Source organism: Gigantopelta aegis, chromosome 8, assembly GCF_016097555.1.
Source record: "Gigantopelta aegis isolate Gae_Host chromosome 8, Gae_host_genome, whole genome shotgun sequence".
NCBI lineage: Eukaryota > Metazoa > Mollusca > Gastropoda > Neomphalida > Peltospiridae > Gigantopelta > Gigantopelta aegis.
In genome coordinates this window covers 61,079,736-61,096,088 of record NC_054706.1, presented here as the reverse complement: position 1 = coordinate 61,096,088, position 16,353 = coordinate 61,079,736, and the positions used below count along the sequence as shown (strand labels likewise).

At 40.1% G+C, this 16,353-nt stretch overlaps 1 protein-coding gene across 1 annotated transcript in view; it reads left to right on the top strand.

Moving 5' to 3' along the window:
• Positions 1 to 16,353, top strand: part of LOC121380108 (calmodulin-A-like) — a 75,749-nt gene that overhangs the window by 12,168 nt on the left and 47,228 nt on the right. Inside the window, exon 2 of the mRNA XM_041508880.1 lies at positions 6,759 to 6,801. Coding sequence (XP_041364814.1) covers positions 6,759 to 6,801 — 43 coding nt within the window. The remainder of the gene's footprint in view (positions 1 to 6,758; positions 6,802 to 16,353) is intronic.

Below are 16,353 nucleotides of genomic sequence, written 5' to 3'. Positions count from 1 at the left end.
AAATATGCGTCTAATAGCTATATGTGTCAGATTTTTATAGGTCAGGTCATAGGTTTTAACGTGCACATTCAAAACAAGCTGTTGTAGCACACGCCTGTCATGGGTGCAGGTGTCGACTTTCACCGGCTCTTCCGTCCAGGACAGGAAAATGTTTGGGGGTTTTGTGCTGGCATGTGCAAGGTACATGTAGTACAAGCAGCCCGACCAGGTTTGATAGCGGGCGAGGGTTGGTATTAGTGCGATTGAATTTGCAAATTTCCCGTATGATTAAAAGCCAAATATAAAATGTTGCCTAATTTCTTAAAGGTTTTTATAATGCGCTGTGTTTTTGTTTACGTCAAATGTTTACCTACATTGTCTTTCCATATATCTCGAGTTTCATATTTATAAGAATAAATTTTCTGTATACAGGAGTTTCTGTGTTCGTCAGGTTCTTAAATTATCCATGTACATGGAATGTTTATGTGCGTCGAGTTTGTAAATGCGTCAAGTGCATGTCAATAAGCATCGACGAGAGACCATATGTCTATGAGATCTATGGAAATGTTTGGCTTTCAGACTGTTTATGTAATGCAGATGTCAAGCTCGGCTTCTGTAAATAGAACTTTTAAAATATGCTCTCACTATTCTCCGTCAGCCGAAGTACTTTGTGTTTATGAATGGATGGATGGATGAATGGATGGATGAATGAAACTTTCGTGGTATATGGGCACGTAAGTAGAGTTCTCACTCACTCATCACGACTTGAACAGCCTGATGTGGTGTCAATAAAACAAAACAATTCCTAGAGACAGTTGGAAAGAGACATGATGAATAGAGATAGAGAGAAAGAGAGAGAAAAAAGAGAGACAGAGAAAGCAAGAGACAGAAAGAGGGGACGGGGCAGAGCGAGCGAGAGAGAAACAGAGCGAGAGATGATGAGACAGAGAATGAGATAGATAGAGAGGGGGGAGTGAGTGGGAGAGAAAGGGGTGATATGAATGAATGAATGAATGAATGAATGTTTAACGACACTCCAACACGAAAAATACATCGGCTATTGGGTGTTAAACTATGGTAAATGGGGCGATATGGGTAGAGGAGAGAGAGGAGAGAGAGAGAGAGAGAGAGAGAGAGAGAGAGAGAGAGAGAGAGAGAGAGAGGAGAGAGAGAGGAGAGAGAGAGAGGGGGGGAGGGAGAGAGAATTTCAGAGAGACAGTTGTAGGGACTGGAACATAATACATGTCCATCTAAGGCGATCGATCCTATGACATTAAGAGGGGGGAGGCAGAAAGAGAGTGGGAGTGAAGAGGGGGAACGAATATTCTGGAGTATCATTAAACAAATATTCCATCCCTTTCCATTCCGAGAAGATTGCGACAGTTGGGGTTGATTCTGCACCTATATGTAGCACTAGACAGACGCTTCCCACTCGTAAACTACAATCACTATCAGTCTGGCGGCTTTGAGAGTATTTGTTCGAAGCTTCTGGAAATGTAATCAGGAACTTGTAACTACCTACCACCGACGGATCCATTTAACGTCATTACTCAGCCGAAACGAGTCGGGCAGCCATGGGGAGGCGCGAGGCGGGTGGGTAAGCGGTGACGGCAGGCGCTGGAATGCCGTGGAAATTATCAGTGTTAACAACTTGGAAGTCTGACAGGACACGAAGACACCTAGAAAATAGATAAATAAATGGTTCCTGGGGATGGAGAATAAAGATTGAGAGGGGGTGAGAGAAAGAGAGAGGGGGATATATATATATATATATATATAGATAGAGAGAGAGAGAGAGAGAGAGAGAGAGAGAGAGAGAGAGAGAGAGAGAGAGAGAGAGAGAGAGAGAGAGAGAGAGAGAGAGAGAGAGAGAGAGAGAGGAGAGAGGAGAGAGAGCGAGAGAGAGAGAGAGAGAGAGAGAGAGAGAGAGGAGAGCCGAGAGATGAATGAGAGAGAGAGAGAGAGAGAGGAGAGGAGGAGAATACATAAAATTAAAGAGAGCGAGAGAGAGAGAGAGAGAGAGAGAGAGAGAGAGAGGGGGAGGGAGGGAGGAAAGATAACGAGCGAGGGGGAGAATGAGTCGAACGAAACCAAAGAGCGTAGACGCAGAGCTATGGGGGAGGTATGAAGAGAGAAATCGTGATAGTGAATACGCGAACGATATAAACAGAAATGAAGAAAAAAACAAAACACGATTAGATGGAAACAGAGAAAGAAGAGAGAAAAACTGGGGGAGAATTTAACCGAAAGAAAGAAACATAAAGAACGATGTATAGAAATAGACAAAGATAGAGAAATGGGGTAGCGGAGAAACAAGGTGGATATCTAATTGAAAAAAGCGTCCACCTGAACTGTGAAAGGTTGTGAGTTCGATCCCTTCCGTAGTCCAGTTTGGATTTCTCGTTATGTTGTAGTCTATGTAGTCTAATCTCTAGTACGGTCAGGATAAAGAACTGTCTGACAAAATATTTGTAAAACAGATTCTCGTATATATTACGTGTATTTTCTTATGTATACACTGTCAGTTGTTTTGGCTATAGGAGGACTGCCACTCACCAGGACAACACATTCTTTCTACTCCGTCTGAAGATCGACTGACATTCTCAAGATTGGCCTTGGGCCATTTCTTATTAGTTTAGGCACAAAACTGGAAAAGAGCTCTAGAAAATAGTTGTTACGGCATTTTGGGGTAGAATATGGTATACAGTTGTTGTTTTTTTTATATGATTTGGACCTGCTGATTCCAAAAATGCTGTATACAAAACTGAATTTGTGTTTTTAAACCCCTAAAGCCCCAAAACAAGATGGTCACCATTAGATTTCATCTAATTGAGATATTATAATCATCTCAGATCTGTTTTTGACATTTGAAGTACCCAGTAGTAGTAGCAAATTCAAGTATGTAGGATATAACCGTAAATATTTACAGGAAAGGTCAAGGTCACATTTTCTAGAACACCTCAATACAAGAAGAACCATATTATTTTTCTCAGCTAAGGTGTAATAGCTAATAGCTAATAGCCCAATTCTGTTATAGGGTTTTTCTTACAGAAACAATATATTTAAATATGTAATTAAATATTCCAACTTGTCTTTACGATAGAGTATTTATGTTTGGTATTGATGCACCTAATAGCGGTGGGGGGGGGGGGGGGGGGGGGGTAGATGACCACATTTGAAATTCTAAATAAAAATCCTTAGATTTCTAACATTGGTCCAGCAGAATATTTGTTGATATAACTCTGGCATACACCAAGACTTAGCAATGCACTATCTCGGTTTGGTCAAAGACATGCTGAAGATCCTAACTTTATGCTATAGTGGGAATATCTGCAGATGGTGAAAGTGCTGTTGATGTTTGTCTGTGCTCAACGAGATAGCATTTGGGAGCTACACCTCTTTGCATTCCAATGTATGCTTCCCTATTTTCACATATATGATCATATAAATTATGCAAAATGGGGTATTATATACCTTGCTGAGATGAAACAATTGCCCAATGATGTTCTTGAGCAGTTCAGAGAGGGAAACTTTGTAGTGAGGGTGGGGAATTCCAGATTCAACCAAGTGGATCCTGATCAGTCTCAGGAATGGCTGAATGGAACAGGTAAGAGAGGAGGTGGAATAGTTGGAATAACAAAGACCGTATCTGTTTTAAGTAGAAGGGCTTTATCATTTAACCTACGAGCACAGATTGCAGCAGTCACTAGGCAGCTCTATGATCTTGCACTCGATGATTCATTAGTCCACAAAGAAGCTACCAAGAGCCGAAGACAGAGAGATTGTGAAGATGAAGAAAGAGTTATGCAGGTTCTAAACACGTTTGGTGTGTTCCAAGAAGTTGAACATGATGATGCAACACTGTGCAACATTGCAACGAAGGACCAGGCAACAAAAGAGATTACAGAGTCGTTGCTTCATACAAGAGACAGAGAGCAGAAGCAAGCTGGAGAATTTGTGAGGGACAGACTGATTCTTACTGGTGAAGGACAGTTTGGAAAACAGTTCAGAGATCCTTTGCAAAAGAATAAGTCACTGGCATTTTCCAACATTTATGATGTTCCTAAGGTGACTAATGACAAGGGGAAGACATTAAAAGCAGACCGGTCTATCCTGCAAAGACTACTCATTGCTTCTTAAGCTGGTTGAAATGTTGACTTAAAAGACATACTAAAGCACGAACTTCTGCCAGTACCTCTGTCACTTGCACAGATGGATGGTAGTCTTCGCACAGGACGCAAATCAGTGCTTATGGAAGAACTAACAAAGAACATATCTTGTCTAGCGACCATAGAAATCCCTAATGGTGCAACACTTATAATTGATGGCCAGGCATTGGTTGTTGCTTTAGGGAAGCCGCAAAATGCATTAACATTTGGTGATTTTGCTGATATTTTTGTACAGGCAGTCTACCAATCTGTACAAAGTACAGTCGAATTGATATCCTTTTTGACAGATACGAACATCATTCTATCAAGTCAGGAGAAAGAGAGGAACTGCTATTCGGACAAAGATTGAGTGAAGACAAATACCCTTACCACATGACTGGCCTGGGTTTCTATCACACCAAGACAACAAAACTGATTTTTATCAGATGAACTGATCAGTACATCCCCATCAGACAAGAGTATTGTAGTTGCTGGAGGATTCACAGATGGAACAGATGTCAGAAGCAACACTCCAGACAGCAACATCACACAGTTACAGGGTTACCATGAGGAGGCCGATACTCGAATTGTGCTTCACTGTGTGAATGAAGTTCCGACACCATTGTGGTTTCTGAAAGAGACACTGATGTTTTCCTGCTGCTCATTGCACATTATGCAAGAATGAAGTGCACCAATTTGTGGTTAAAGGGAGGGACACACAAAACAAAAAAATTAATTTCAGTAAGAGAGGTTATCGATACACATGTTTTAGACCTCCCAACAGCTCAACTTCTTCCTTTTCATGCGCTAACAGGTTGTGATACAACTTCATACCTGTCTGGTCACACCAAGAAAACAACTCTTGATATCTTCTACAAGTACAAAGAACTGCTTGATGGCCTTGGTAAAGAGCCTCTAACAGAACATACAATGCATAATGCTGAGTCATTAATTTGTAAGATCTATAAAGTTCCCAATGCAGCCACTACAAACAAGGCCAGATATGTACTGTTCAAAAATGCACAGCGTCCAGAAATGCTCCCTCCAACAAGTGATGCTGCAAGATACCACATATAAAGAGTTCATTATCAAACCAGCATTTGGCTCCAGGCCAGTACATTACTTCTAAATATTCCACCTGCCACAACTATCAGATGGGAACTGAAAGATGACCAAATTCAACCAGTTTTAGTATCCCTACCATCTGTACCAACATCCTGTTTGCAACTAATTGCATGTGGCTGCACATCAATCTGTTCCTCTCAGAAATGTAAATGCAGAAAGGTAAAACTGTCATGCACTGGTGCTTGCAAATGTGCAGATAACTGCATGAACGTTGACGTAGTTGAACAATAATAGATTTAATGTCTGTGTGACCCAACGTAAGAAGTCTATCAGTGTGAGTTTGAATGCAATATTTGAAGTTTATGTTTATATAACAATAACATGTTTCAAATGTTAGTTATTAATCTAATGTTATACTTTGGTGCTTAATTTCATCAATTATCCAAAACACAACATGTAAAAACTACAGTGAAGGCCAAATTACGTTTATAGAGAGAAACAATACAATGTCTTGTTGTATTGAGAAAACCAACTTGCAAACTGACCTTGACCTTTCCTGTAAATTACCAAAACCTTGATACTACATACTTCAATTTGTTTTTATTGAATTGCTGGATGCTTATTATGTCAGAAAAATATCTTAGATCATTGTTATATCTCAGTTAGTTGAGAAGTAATGAAATCATATAGAAAGATTGGCGGCCATCTTGTTTTGGGTTTTAGGGGGTTAAAAACACAAGATTCAGTTAGGTATACAGCATTTTTGGAATCAGCAAGTCCCAGTCATGTAAAAATGACTGTATACCATATTCTACCCAAAATGCCTTAACAAGTCTCAAATCTCCAAAATATGCCTAGACTATATACGGTTCTCTAGTTTGTCCCATACGGAATCATCTCTTTATTGCATTTTGTTTTTTAAATCTCTGAAAAAAATGTAGACCAAAACCTGTATTTTCTGAAAATCATAAATTTGATTATTATTTTTTTTTAATTTTAGTTTTAAAATTATTTGTAATTAACAGTTTTCTGGATAGGACTAAAAGGAGAGCCTTAAGCTGTATAAAATTGCCTTTTAAAGGGACATTCCTGGGTTTGCTGCAATTTTTAAGATGTTATCGACTAACAGAGACTTTCTAACGATTGTAATTACATATCAGATATATTTTTCTGCATAAAATATTAGTGACTGTATATTAAACGTGTTTCTGATCGTTTTAATATTTTTACTAGGTTAAATTTCATTTTATTTGCAAAAAAAAAAAATATTCGTACAAAATCCAGTTTGGGCTTCTGACAAATATTAAGACGACCAGAATCACATTGAATATACAGACACTGATATTCTGAACAAGAAAATGTATTTAATATGTAAGTTTAATCGTAGAAATATTTTGTTAGTCGGAAACATCTTACAATGCAGCAAACTCAGGAATATCCCTTTAACAAAAGTAAACCCATACAGAACAGAGCTCAGTGGCCATTTAGAAATTTGCTTCTTGTCTAATATATGTCCAACACCTAACAAAATGAGATGATAATGTTGTTTGGTTTCATCTTTTGCAGAACCACGGCCCCGCCCTAACCTTGACCGAAGAACAAATAGCAGGTAGGTAACTTACTCATTAGTTATAGAACATATTCGTGATATACAGTCACAAGTCAATTTTACTTTATGAGAAGCGAAAGCAAATATTTCAAGCAAAACCATTTCGACAGAAATACCCTGCAATGCTATGAGAGAAGATAAGATATTTGAGCTACTTTGGCATAGTTAGTACTTAGGAGTGTGCCTTGCTTTGGAGAGATGTTAGGAACTGTTGGAACTGTTAGAAACTGTTGTAGATTACCAATGCCTGTCGACTTGTATAGCAAATGTGGTGTAGGGTATCTTGTGTGCGGAAAAAGAGCACATAAAATAACCCTTACTACTTACTAATAAGTAAGCAAGCTTGATCTTTGTACCTCAAGCCCCGGTCACACTGTCAAGGATCAGGACGCCAGGTTAGCCACGGATACGATCCGGCATCATTCGTGACAATCCGCTGTGGTCCGTAATAAACTGTACCGGTCCTTAACGATCCGTAGCTACCCGTAGCGACCCGTAGCGCTCCCCGTTGTCAACTAACCCCTATCCTTAATAACTCTTGGTTTATCCGTCGAAAACCGTAGTTAATACCGTGGTGCATCCGTAGGGGACCTCGGATAGACCACTATCCGGGGTATTCCATGAGGTATTCAACCGTCGTGGATCCGGCCAGACGATCCTGAACAGTGTGACCGGGGCTTAAGCAGCCTGATCAGGACAGCCTTGCAATTAGCATGGTCATGTATTTTATCATTACCGGTATCATGGGAAGATACCTAGCTTTGTCGGCAGAGCGCTCGTCTGAGGTGGTTAGGTTGTAGGATCAAATCTCATCGGTGGATCCATTCTATGATTGGGTTAACCCCTCCCAACCAGTGGCCCGTGACTGGTATATCAAAGGCCGTGGTATGTCCCGCCTACTTGTAAAAGAACCATTGCTGCTAATGGGGAAAATGCAGAGAATTTCTTCAAATGCTATATTTTAGAATTATAAAATATTTGACATTCAATAGCTCATGATTAATTAAATGGTGTTGATAAACAGAAACAAACAAACATCATGATGATGAAAAAGTAAAGTTTGTTTTATTTAACGACTAGAGCACATTGATTTTTTATCTTATCATCGGCTATTGGACATAAAACATATGGTCATTTTGACACTGTTTTGAAGAGGAAACCCGCTGTCGCCACATAGGCTACTCTTTTTTCGACAGGCAGCAAGGGATCTTTTATTTGCGCTTCCCACAGGCAGGATAGCACAAACCATGGCCTTTGTTGAACCAGTTATGGATCACTGGTCGGTGCAAGTGGTTTACACCTATCCATTGAGCCTTGCGGAGCACTCACTCAGGGTTTGGAGTCGGTATCTGGATTAAAAATCCCATGCCTCGACTGGGATCCGAACCCAGTACCTACCAGCCTGTAGACCGATGGCTGCCACGACGCCACCGAGGCCGGTTCATGATGATGATGTGATGATGATGATGATGATCATCATCATCATAATTATCATCATTATTATCATCATCATCATCATAATTATCATAATCATAATAATCATCTTTATCATCATCATCATCATCATAATCATCATCATTACCATTACCACCATCGTCATCGTCAGCATTTGAGACGTAATAAACTATACAGATCAGAATATAGACTTTATGGAGGCTGGACTGACAGACGTTGGTGTAGGTTGAGACCGCAGCAGAAAAATTAATTTTAAATATTAAGAATTAAAAAATGAGATATTCATCAAATGAACTACGATCGCTGCAGATTACGATTTTTTTTTTAAATAGTAAGATGGGAATTAGAAAGTGACAAATGAGAAAGAAAAGTGAAACTGTAATACAGTCGCTAATGGAGTGAGCCAATGTCATTTGCTTAATAGACCAATAGTCTGGCCACCAGACCACGGAGCGCCCTTAATGATATGCCAAATCTGAAATCTCAGAAGGGACATAACAGTCTAGTTTCGTAGCTTAGCGTAATTTCTAGTAAGCAGTGACTGATTTTTATGGCTGCTTTCCATCTTCATTATCACAGGTTGCAATTAATTTTAATAGAGGTATTGCCAAAGTCGAAACGTTAATTTGATAAGGTAGAGTCGCGAGGGACAGATCGGAAACAGATTCGAATCAGACTGAAATAATAGGAGGGGGAAATTGGCAAAGATTGCTTTATTATTAAAGGTATTGGGGTAATCTTTTAATACCGCGGGGTATTTCTGACTAGGTTTTTTTTCTCTGAAATATTAATTTCTTCATATCTGGTCCCGTGCTTATAAAACGTTTAGAAATCTAGACTTAAGTTTCTAACGTCTTGAAACTTTAAATTAACGTCATGGCAACGCTATGTAAATTGCATGCAAGTGACGCCATTAAAGATTTGAGTCTAGATTTTAAAGTTTCATAAGCACAGGTCCCATGCTTATAAAACTTTTAGAATTTAGATTCAAAACTCTAATAGAGTCTGAGACCTTAACGTCATGGTAACGCATACAAATTGTATGCGTGTCACGTCATTAATAAGTTGAATCTAGAGTATAAGTTTTATACAGGCCGGTGCTTATAAAACGTTTAGTCTAGATTCAAGACTCTAATAGAGTCTGATACTTTAACTTCTTGGCAACGTCAGTAGAGCTTGAATCTAGACTATAAAGATTTTATAAGCAAGGGTCTAATCGTTTAAATTTATTTTTGCAAATCCCAGTCTCATACAAACGCCCGCACGGCGGTAATGTCAAACCCGTTTTGAGATTCTAGGAATATGGCGTCAACCACGGTCGTGAATCTACACTCAAATCTCTATTGACGTCACCTGGCCCCATGCTTATAAACCTCAAAGTCTAGAATTTAATAAAGTCCGGACTTAACGTCATGGCAACGCCATTCAAATAGCATTACGTTAAAGTCTGGACTTTATTAAAATCTAGACTTTAAGTTTTATAAGCACGGGCCCTGCTTGCAGTCTGTATGGCGTTGCCATGACGTTAAAGTCTCAGATTCTGTTAGAGTCTTGAATCTAGACTCTATAAGCTTGGATTTACAGAAATGAATATTTCAAAAAGGGCGTTAATTCAAGCACAGGTATTGTACAGTTGTAAGTGGAACATCAACATTTGGGATGATGAGAATGACAGGGTCATAGGTCAGAAAGGTCAAGAAAACTGAGAGAGCCAGCCTATGGCGGGAACTGAGCCTCTGCTGTGGGATGGTACATATAAAAAGATCCTTTGCTGCTGATTGAAAAGAGTAGCCCATGAAGTGGCGACAACAGCTTTCCTCTCTCAATATATGTGTGGTCCTTAAACCATATGTCTGACGCCATATAACCGTAAATAAAATGTGTTGAGTGCGTCGTTAAATAAAACATTTCCTTCCTTCCTTCTTCAGTACTTGCTGGTCAATGGGCACTCTCGGTCTGTTATCGATTTTTTGACATCGAAATTTGAACGACAAAACACATGACACATGATCATGGTCGTATCATTGCACTGCGCAGAGTCGAAAGGGTATTTGGTAAAATAGTCGATGATTCCATACGTGTGTTGAGCGAGGTGTTATTTTTACAAAGAGAACCTGGCATATTCGTACGTCAAAAGTCCGCATTCCACATAACGAATTATTCACAATGCGTACACAATTTAGTGACTGTGTCCAATGACTTCATTTGAAGATTGATCAGCAACATATGTTTTTTCATTTGTTCACCATGATGTAATGTATTTATTGCTGCTGAACCGATGAGCTGTTAGGCTTAAGGTCAATAAAAGATATCAGATATATCAACCCTAAAAGGACGACTTGAGCAGTCCAGAACCGTGGCATTATAATTAGAATGTCATCATCTGTCGTATATCCAAGGTATGATTCGTGGAATGGAAAGCGTTCTCGCCAGTGATCACATGAGCTCGCTGAATAGTGGAGATAACTCTTAATTCAGTTAAATGCATAAAACCTAACCGGACCTTGGTATATTTGATATTTGACAAACATACGAACTCAAGACAGGTTTTTGCATGACTTAATCTGACTGACAAAACAGTTATCGCGATTTAAAATCTCAACTGTGTACCAGTTAAGGTCACGTGTGTTTGTTTTGTTTAACGAGCACATTTATTTATTTATAATTGGATTAACATTAAACATTTGGTAATTAATCTAAACATATATTACTACTCAAAAGAATTTAAGGGTCAAAAATTTATAACCAAATAAGTTTCAGAGTGTATTAAATTGATGATGTAAACTACACCAAAAATTTAATTTATTGTTCCATATTTACAAAAAAACACAAATAAACGTCACTGTATACAAGAAAGTCACATGACATGCTGTCAAAGTTGAAGGTTGTCAAACATGGATTTTACACATTAGAACATTCGTTTAATATTGTGTGAATCCACCCCTGGCGCGAATTACACTCGACACATCGTTGCCTCATGCTGTTGATCAGACGTCTGAAGAACTCTTGGGGAATGGCCTGCCACTCTGCCATAAGAAGTTGACCCAGATCATGAAGGTTGGCCGGAGGGGCATGGTTATCCCGAACTCTCCTGCCTAATTCGTCCCAGGCGTTCTCTATTGGGGCCAAGTCAGGCGAATATGCTGGCCAATCCATCCTGTCTGAGAAAGTCCATTGTCATCCTGCAGAACTGCCTCGCCGCCAATCTGCTGAAGGCCAGGGAGAACCAACGGCCGGATAATCTCATTCAGATAGCAGATTCCATTCAGATTGCCATCCACCACATAGAGGGGGGTCCTGTGGTGGATAGAGATGCCGCCCCACACCATGACGCTGCCACCACCGAACCGGTGACGTTGTCTAACGTTAACGTCAGCGAAGCGCTCCCCAGGACGTCTGTAGACACGAACCCGACCGTCGTTGAACTGGAGACTAAACCTGGACTCATCAGTGAACATCACTCGACCCCACTGAAAACGTTGCCACCGCAGATGAAGCTTGCACCAGTGACGTCTGGCCGTTCTGTGACGTGGTAGGAGTGGTGGTCGAACAGCCTGGCGACGGCAGCGTAGATTATTGGCTCTCAGACGATTGCGTATGGTTTGATCCGACACTCGAGTTCCAGTCGCAGTCCGCAGATTGTCACGTAATCGGCGTGCAGTGGTTGTGCGTTGACGTAGAGCCATATTGGTGATGTAGCGGTCCTCTCTATTTGTAGTGCTTCGGGGTCTTCCCGAACGTGGACGATTTCGAACAGAATTCGTTGCTTGGTACCGTTGCCACAGTCGGCCAACAACACACTGACTGACACCAAGTCTCAGAGCAACATTTCTTTGCGTATTGCCATCCTGAAGCCAAGCAATAGCCCTTCCTCGATCTTCGATAGTCAGTTGAAGTCGTACCATTGTCGAATTTGGAGTGTGCACCGTACACGAACGCAAGCTCCAATTATACGGAAATTCAGCATTGGTAACATGGAATACACGTGCAAAGCGTGCAAATGAAGCGCTTTGTGAAAACGCAAGTTATGGGCACTTAGCAGACCTTTCGCTTTCGCCCTAATTTACGTGCAAATGTAAGCATGTTTTCGCCATTAGAACTAGTCGACAGTGTCAATGACAGTGGATTTTAATTCATTTATGGGTTGCTTAGACCCACTTTCGTCAAAATGGAACAATACCATGCGTGACATTATGGTCTAGCTAATATAATTGACATTCAGAAAATAATGTCGAAAATATCGTCTGACCCTTAAATTCTTTTGAGTAGTATATATTCTTAGAGAGGACACTTGATAATTTTTACTATTAATAGCAAGGGATCTTTTATATGCACCATCCCTCAGACAGGATAGCACATTCCACGGCCTTTGATATGTCAGTCGTGGTGCACTGGCTGTAACGAGAAATAACCCAATCTGGATAAAAGCAATGGCGCCACACTAATAACGTATTTGAAATGGAAATATAGGCAATCCTTAACAATAATTTCCGAAATAAATAATGTCCCATTTGTTTTTCATAACATTCTGAATAACTGACTGCTACCCTAACCCCATCAGGTCAGGTCAGGTCATAGGGATTAACGTGCACATTCAGAACAAGCTGTTGTAGCGCACGCCTGTCATGGGCGCATGTGTCGACTTACGCCTGCTCCTTCATTCAGGACAGGAAAGGGGTTTGGGTGGGTGGGAGAAGGGAGTGCCCACGCTGGCAAGTGCTGAAAAGCAGCCTGACTAGGATCGGTAGCTGGAAGGGCGCGCAGTTGTGATGCTATAGAATTTCGAATGTCCCATAGGATTAAGGCCAAAATTTAAACTTTTGCGCAGTTCTTATGAGGTAATTTGACGCATGATTCTCCATCTGGATTCACAAAGACGACTACCTGCACACCCGATGGACAGTTAAAGTTTATTTTGTTAAACGAAACCACTGGAGCACATTAATTAATTAATCATGAGCTATTGAGTGTCAAACATTTTGGTAATTCTGACACGTAGTCATCAGAGGAAACACGCTACATTTTTCCATTAGCAGCAAGGGATCTTTCATATGCACTTTTCAACAGACAGAAAAGCACAGACCACGGCTTTGACCGGTAGCGGTGCACTGGCTAAAATGAGAGAAAAATAGTCAGCTGAATGGGTCCACCGAGGTGGTTCGACCCTGCGACGCGAGTACCTCAGGCGAGCGCTCAACCGACTGAGTAAAATCCCACCCCATGGATTAACGAAGACGACTTAAACCTGAACACCCGGTGGAGAGCAAAGTGCTAATTACACGGACATCACACTTCCAACGCATATTAACCCACCAGATCAATATAATCCCGATATTATTTGTAAATGAGGCATGTTACGGCGTAAACATTTGTAATTAACAAAAACATTGGGCAGCACCACGGTGAGGCGGTTCATATAATTTATATATCGACCAGAAGGGTTCAAATTTAGAGAGGTAAAGGTGCGTTAATACTCTACAATGTGTGGTAACGATTTTGTAACGAGATATTTGGTTGATGATATTGTACAAATTCTTATTTTTCCATTATCAGCAAGAGATCTTTTATATGCATTTTTCAACAGACTGAAAAACACATACCACAGCCTTTGACCAGTTGTGGTGCATTGGCTATTCAGCTATGGTGTTATGCCTGGTTGGTTTGTTACGGTGGTTTTGTTTTGTTTTGTTTAAGTCACATTTTAGGTTATGCATAGATTCAATCATGCTCTCCTGGGAACACACACCCCGGTATCTGGACAATGGGTAATAGTTGTTAGTGGTAAGTGAGAGACAAGTCGGTATAGTGGCTCGAGCTGACTCTGACCAAACGGTCTACTTATCATTAATTCTGTTGAGTATATCCAACAGGTTTAGCACATATATTATATGCACAGTTAGGTCAGTTCTTGTTACCCTAACATTTTGTCACAGTAGTAACCTACAGTCCGTCTCACAGGGAACGCCTTTTTTCATACTAGATGGAATTAAGTACAGGTTATTTATTTCTGAGCCGATCGATTTGTAAATTGCACACAAAAATAGGGTTTTGTTTCTGTGGTTTGGTGTTTGTTTTGTTGTTGTTTTTTGTTATTTCCAAAACACTTTTATTTTTCTTCTTAGGTCAAACCAAACTGAAATTATTTACAAAAAAACCCACCCAACTTTTTTAAATAGAATGATTGATCTGACTATAGTTAAATCTGTGATTGTATGATAACAAAAACAACCTGTCTTGAACAGAACTCTGGCGAAATCAGGGGTTGTTCCCACGACAGGCGTGCTTGAACAGATCTCTGATGGAAGCGTGCCAAAACTTACCCACACCCACATAAAACAAACACAAACAAAACAAAACCCACCGGTTTACAGAAATGTATTAAAAGCAAATAGTAAAACAGTGAGAAATTGTCACAGCTATATAATATAATATGACCAAAGTTTCGTCTTCCACAAAACTACGGGTATTGGTACCAGACTTTGACTAGAACCGAAAGAAAGAAATGTTTTAGTTAACGACGCACTCAGCATATTTTATTTACGGTTATATGGCGTCAAACATATGGTTAAGGACCATACAGATAATGAGAGAGGAAACCCGGTGTGGCCACTTCATGGGCTACTCTTTTTGATTAGCACGAGGGATCTTTTATATGCACCATCCCACAGACAGATTAGTAGATACCACGGCTTTGATTTACCAGTCGTGGTGCACTGGCTGTAACGACAAATAGCCCAATGGGCCCACCGACGGGGATCGATCCCAGACCGACCGCACAGCGAACGAGCGCTGTACCACTGGGCTACGTCCTGTCCCACGACTAGAACCGAGTTCGACCATGACAATTATTACGTATCCTCGTATTAATTCATGTAGTAGGGTGTGATCACAGCAGCATTCTTTCCCAGATAAAGGTAAAAACGGCATGTGTTAACGGCAATTATTCATCATTAACAACTATCGGCAATAAGTCACCGCCATTAGCGACTATTATCGGCAACGTGGCATTTCATTAAAGCGACAAACCCTAGTTTTTAAACACTACGGCGTATGTTTCACTATTATATCCGTTTTAAATAATTGAAGTCAGACATTATTTAGATTTTATTGTTTAGATTATCCATGTCCGTAAACCCGAAGTGTTTCTGGTCACCCTGGTATTTGTAATACTACAAAATGATTTTTTAAAAATTTAATTTAAAAAACGCACATATTTCTGGCAAGTAACGGTTATGGACAGAAGTTATAGTCTATTTTACGAGTACTTCCCCGTTTCAACGTCACAGAATCTGTTTTAACTCTATTATAACTGTATCCAAATGTGTTACAAGTTTGCAGATTATTGTATATATGTTTGATTTTTGTTTGTTTGTTTGTTTGTCTGCCTGCCTGTCTGTCTGTCTGTCAGTCGCTCTCCCTCTGTCTGTCTGTCTGTCTGTCTCTCTCTCTCTCTCTCTCTCTCTCTCTCTCTCTCTCTCTCTCTCTCTCTCTCTCTCTCTGTGCGTGTGTGTGTGTGTGTGTGTGTGTGTGTGTGTGTGTGCGTGTGTGCGTGCGTGTGTGTCACTCTAGTATAACTGGATGTATTCTGGTAGGTAGGTATACAGAGGTATGTTCGATAACAACCACACACATACGATATATTATGGCAGCAACAACAACTGAAACTTAGGTGTGCTTTTCCAATGGATTTCAGTATATATATGAATGTACGTATCTGTGTATGCGAATGTATTTCAGTAGCAGTAGAGATTACCATGTTAATGTGATTGTCTACAAAGTGGAAAATTTCAATTCCAGAGACCCGGGATAAAGATTTATAGAGTCGTAGGACTAATGTAATGGTTTGGTTGTAAATGAACTAATTAACCTTTGTTTTATATTACCGAATTCTGGTAGTGACAAGCGGCGCGAAAATCAAATAAATGCATGTTATTGGCTTTGCATGTGGGCAATCATTTTCTTTCATATTATTTTAAAGACACCATTAATTCTGTTGTTGTAGCGTTTCAGCCCTGATGGGGATTGCTATTAACGTAGTTGTCCTTTCATTTAAAGGTTTCCGTACACCAGATTAGTTATCATGACATATTCCAATAA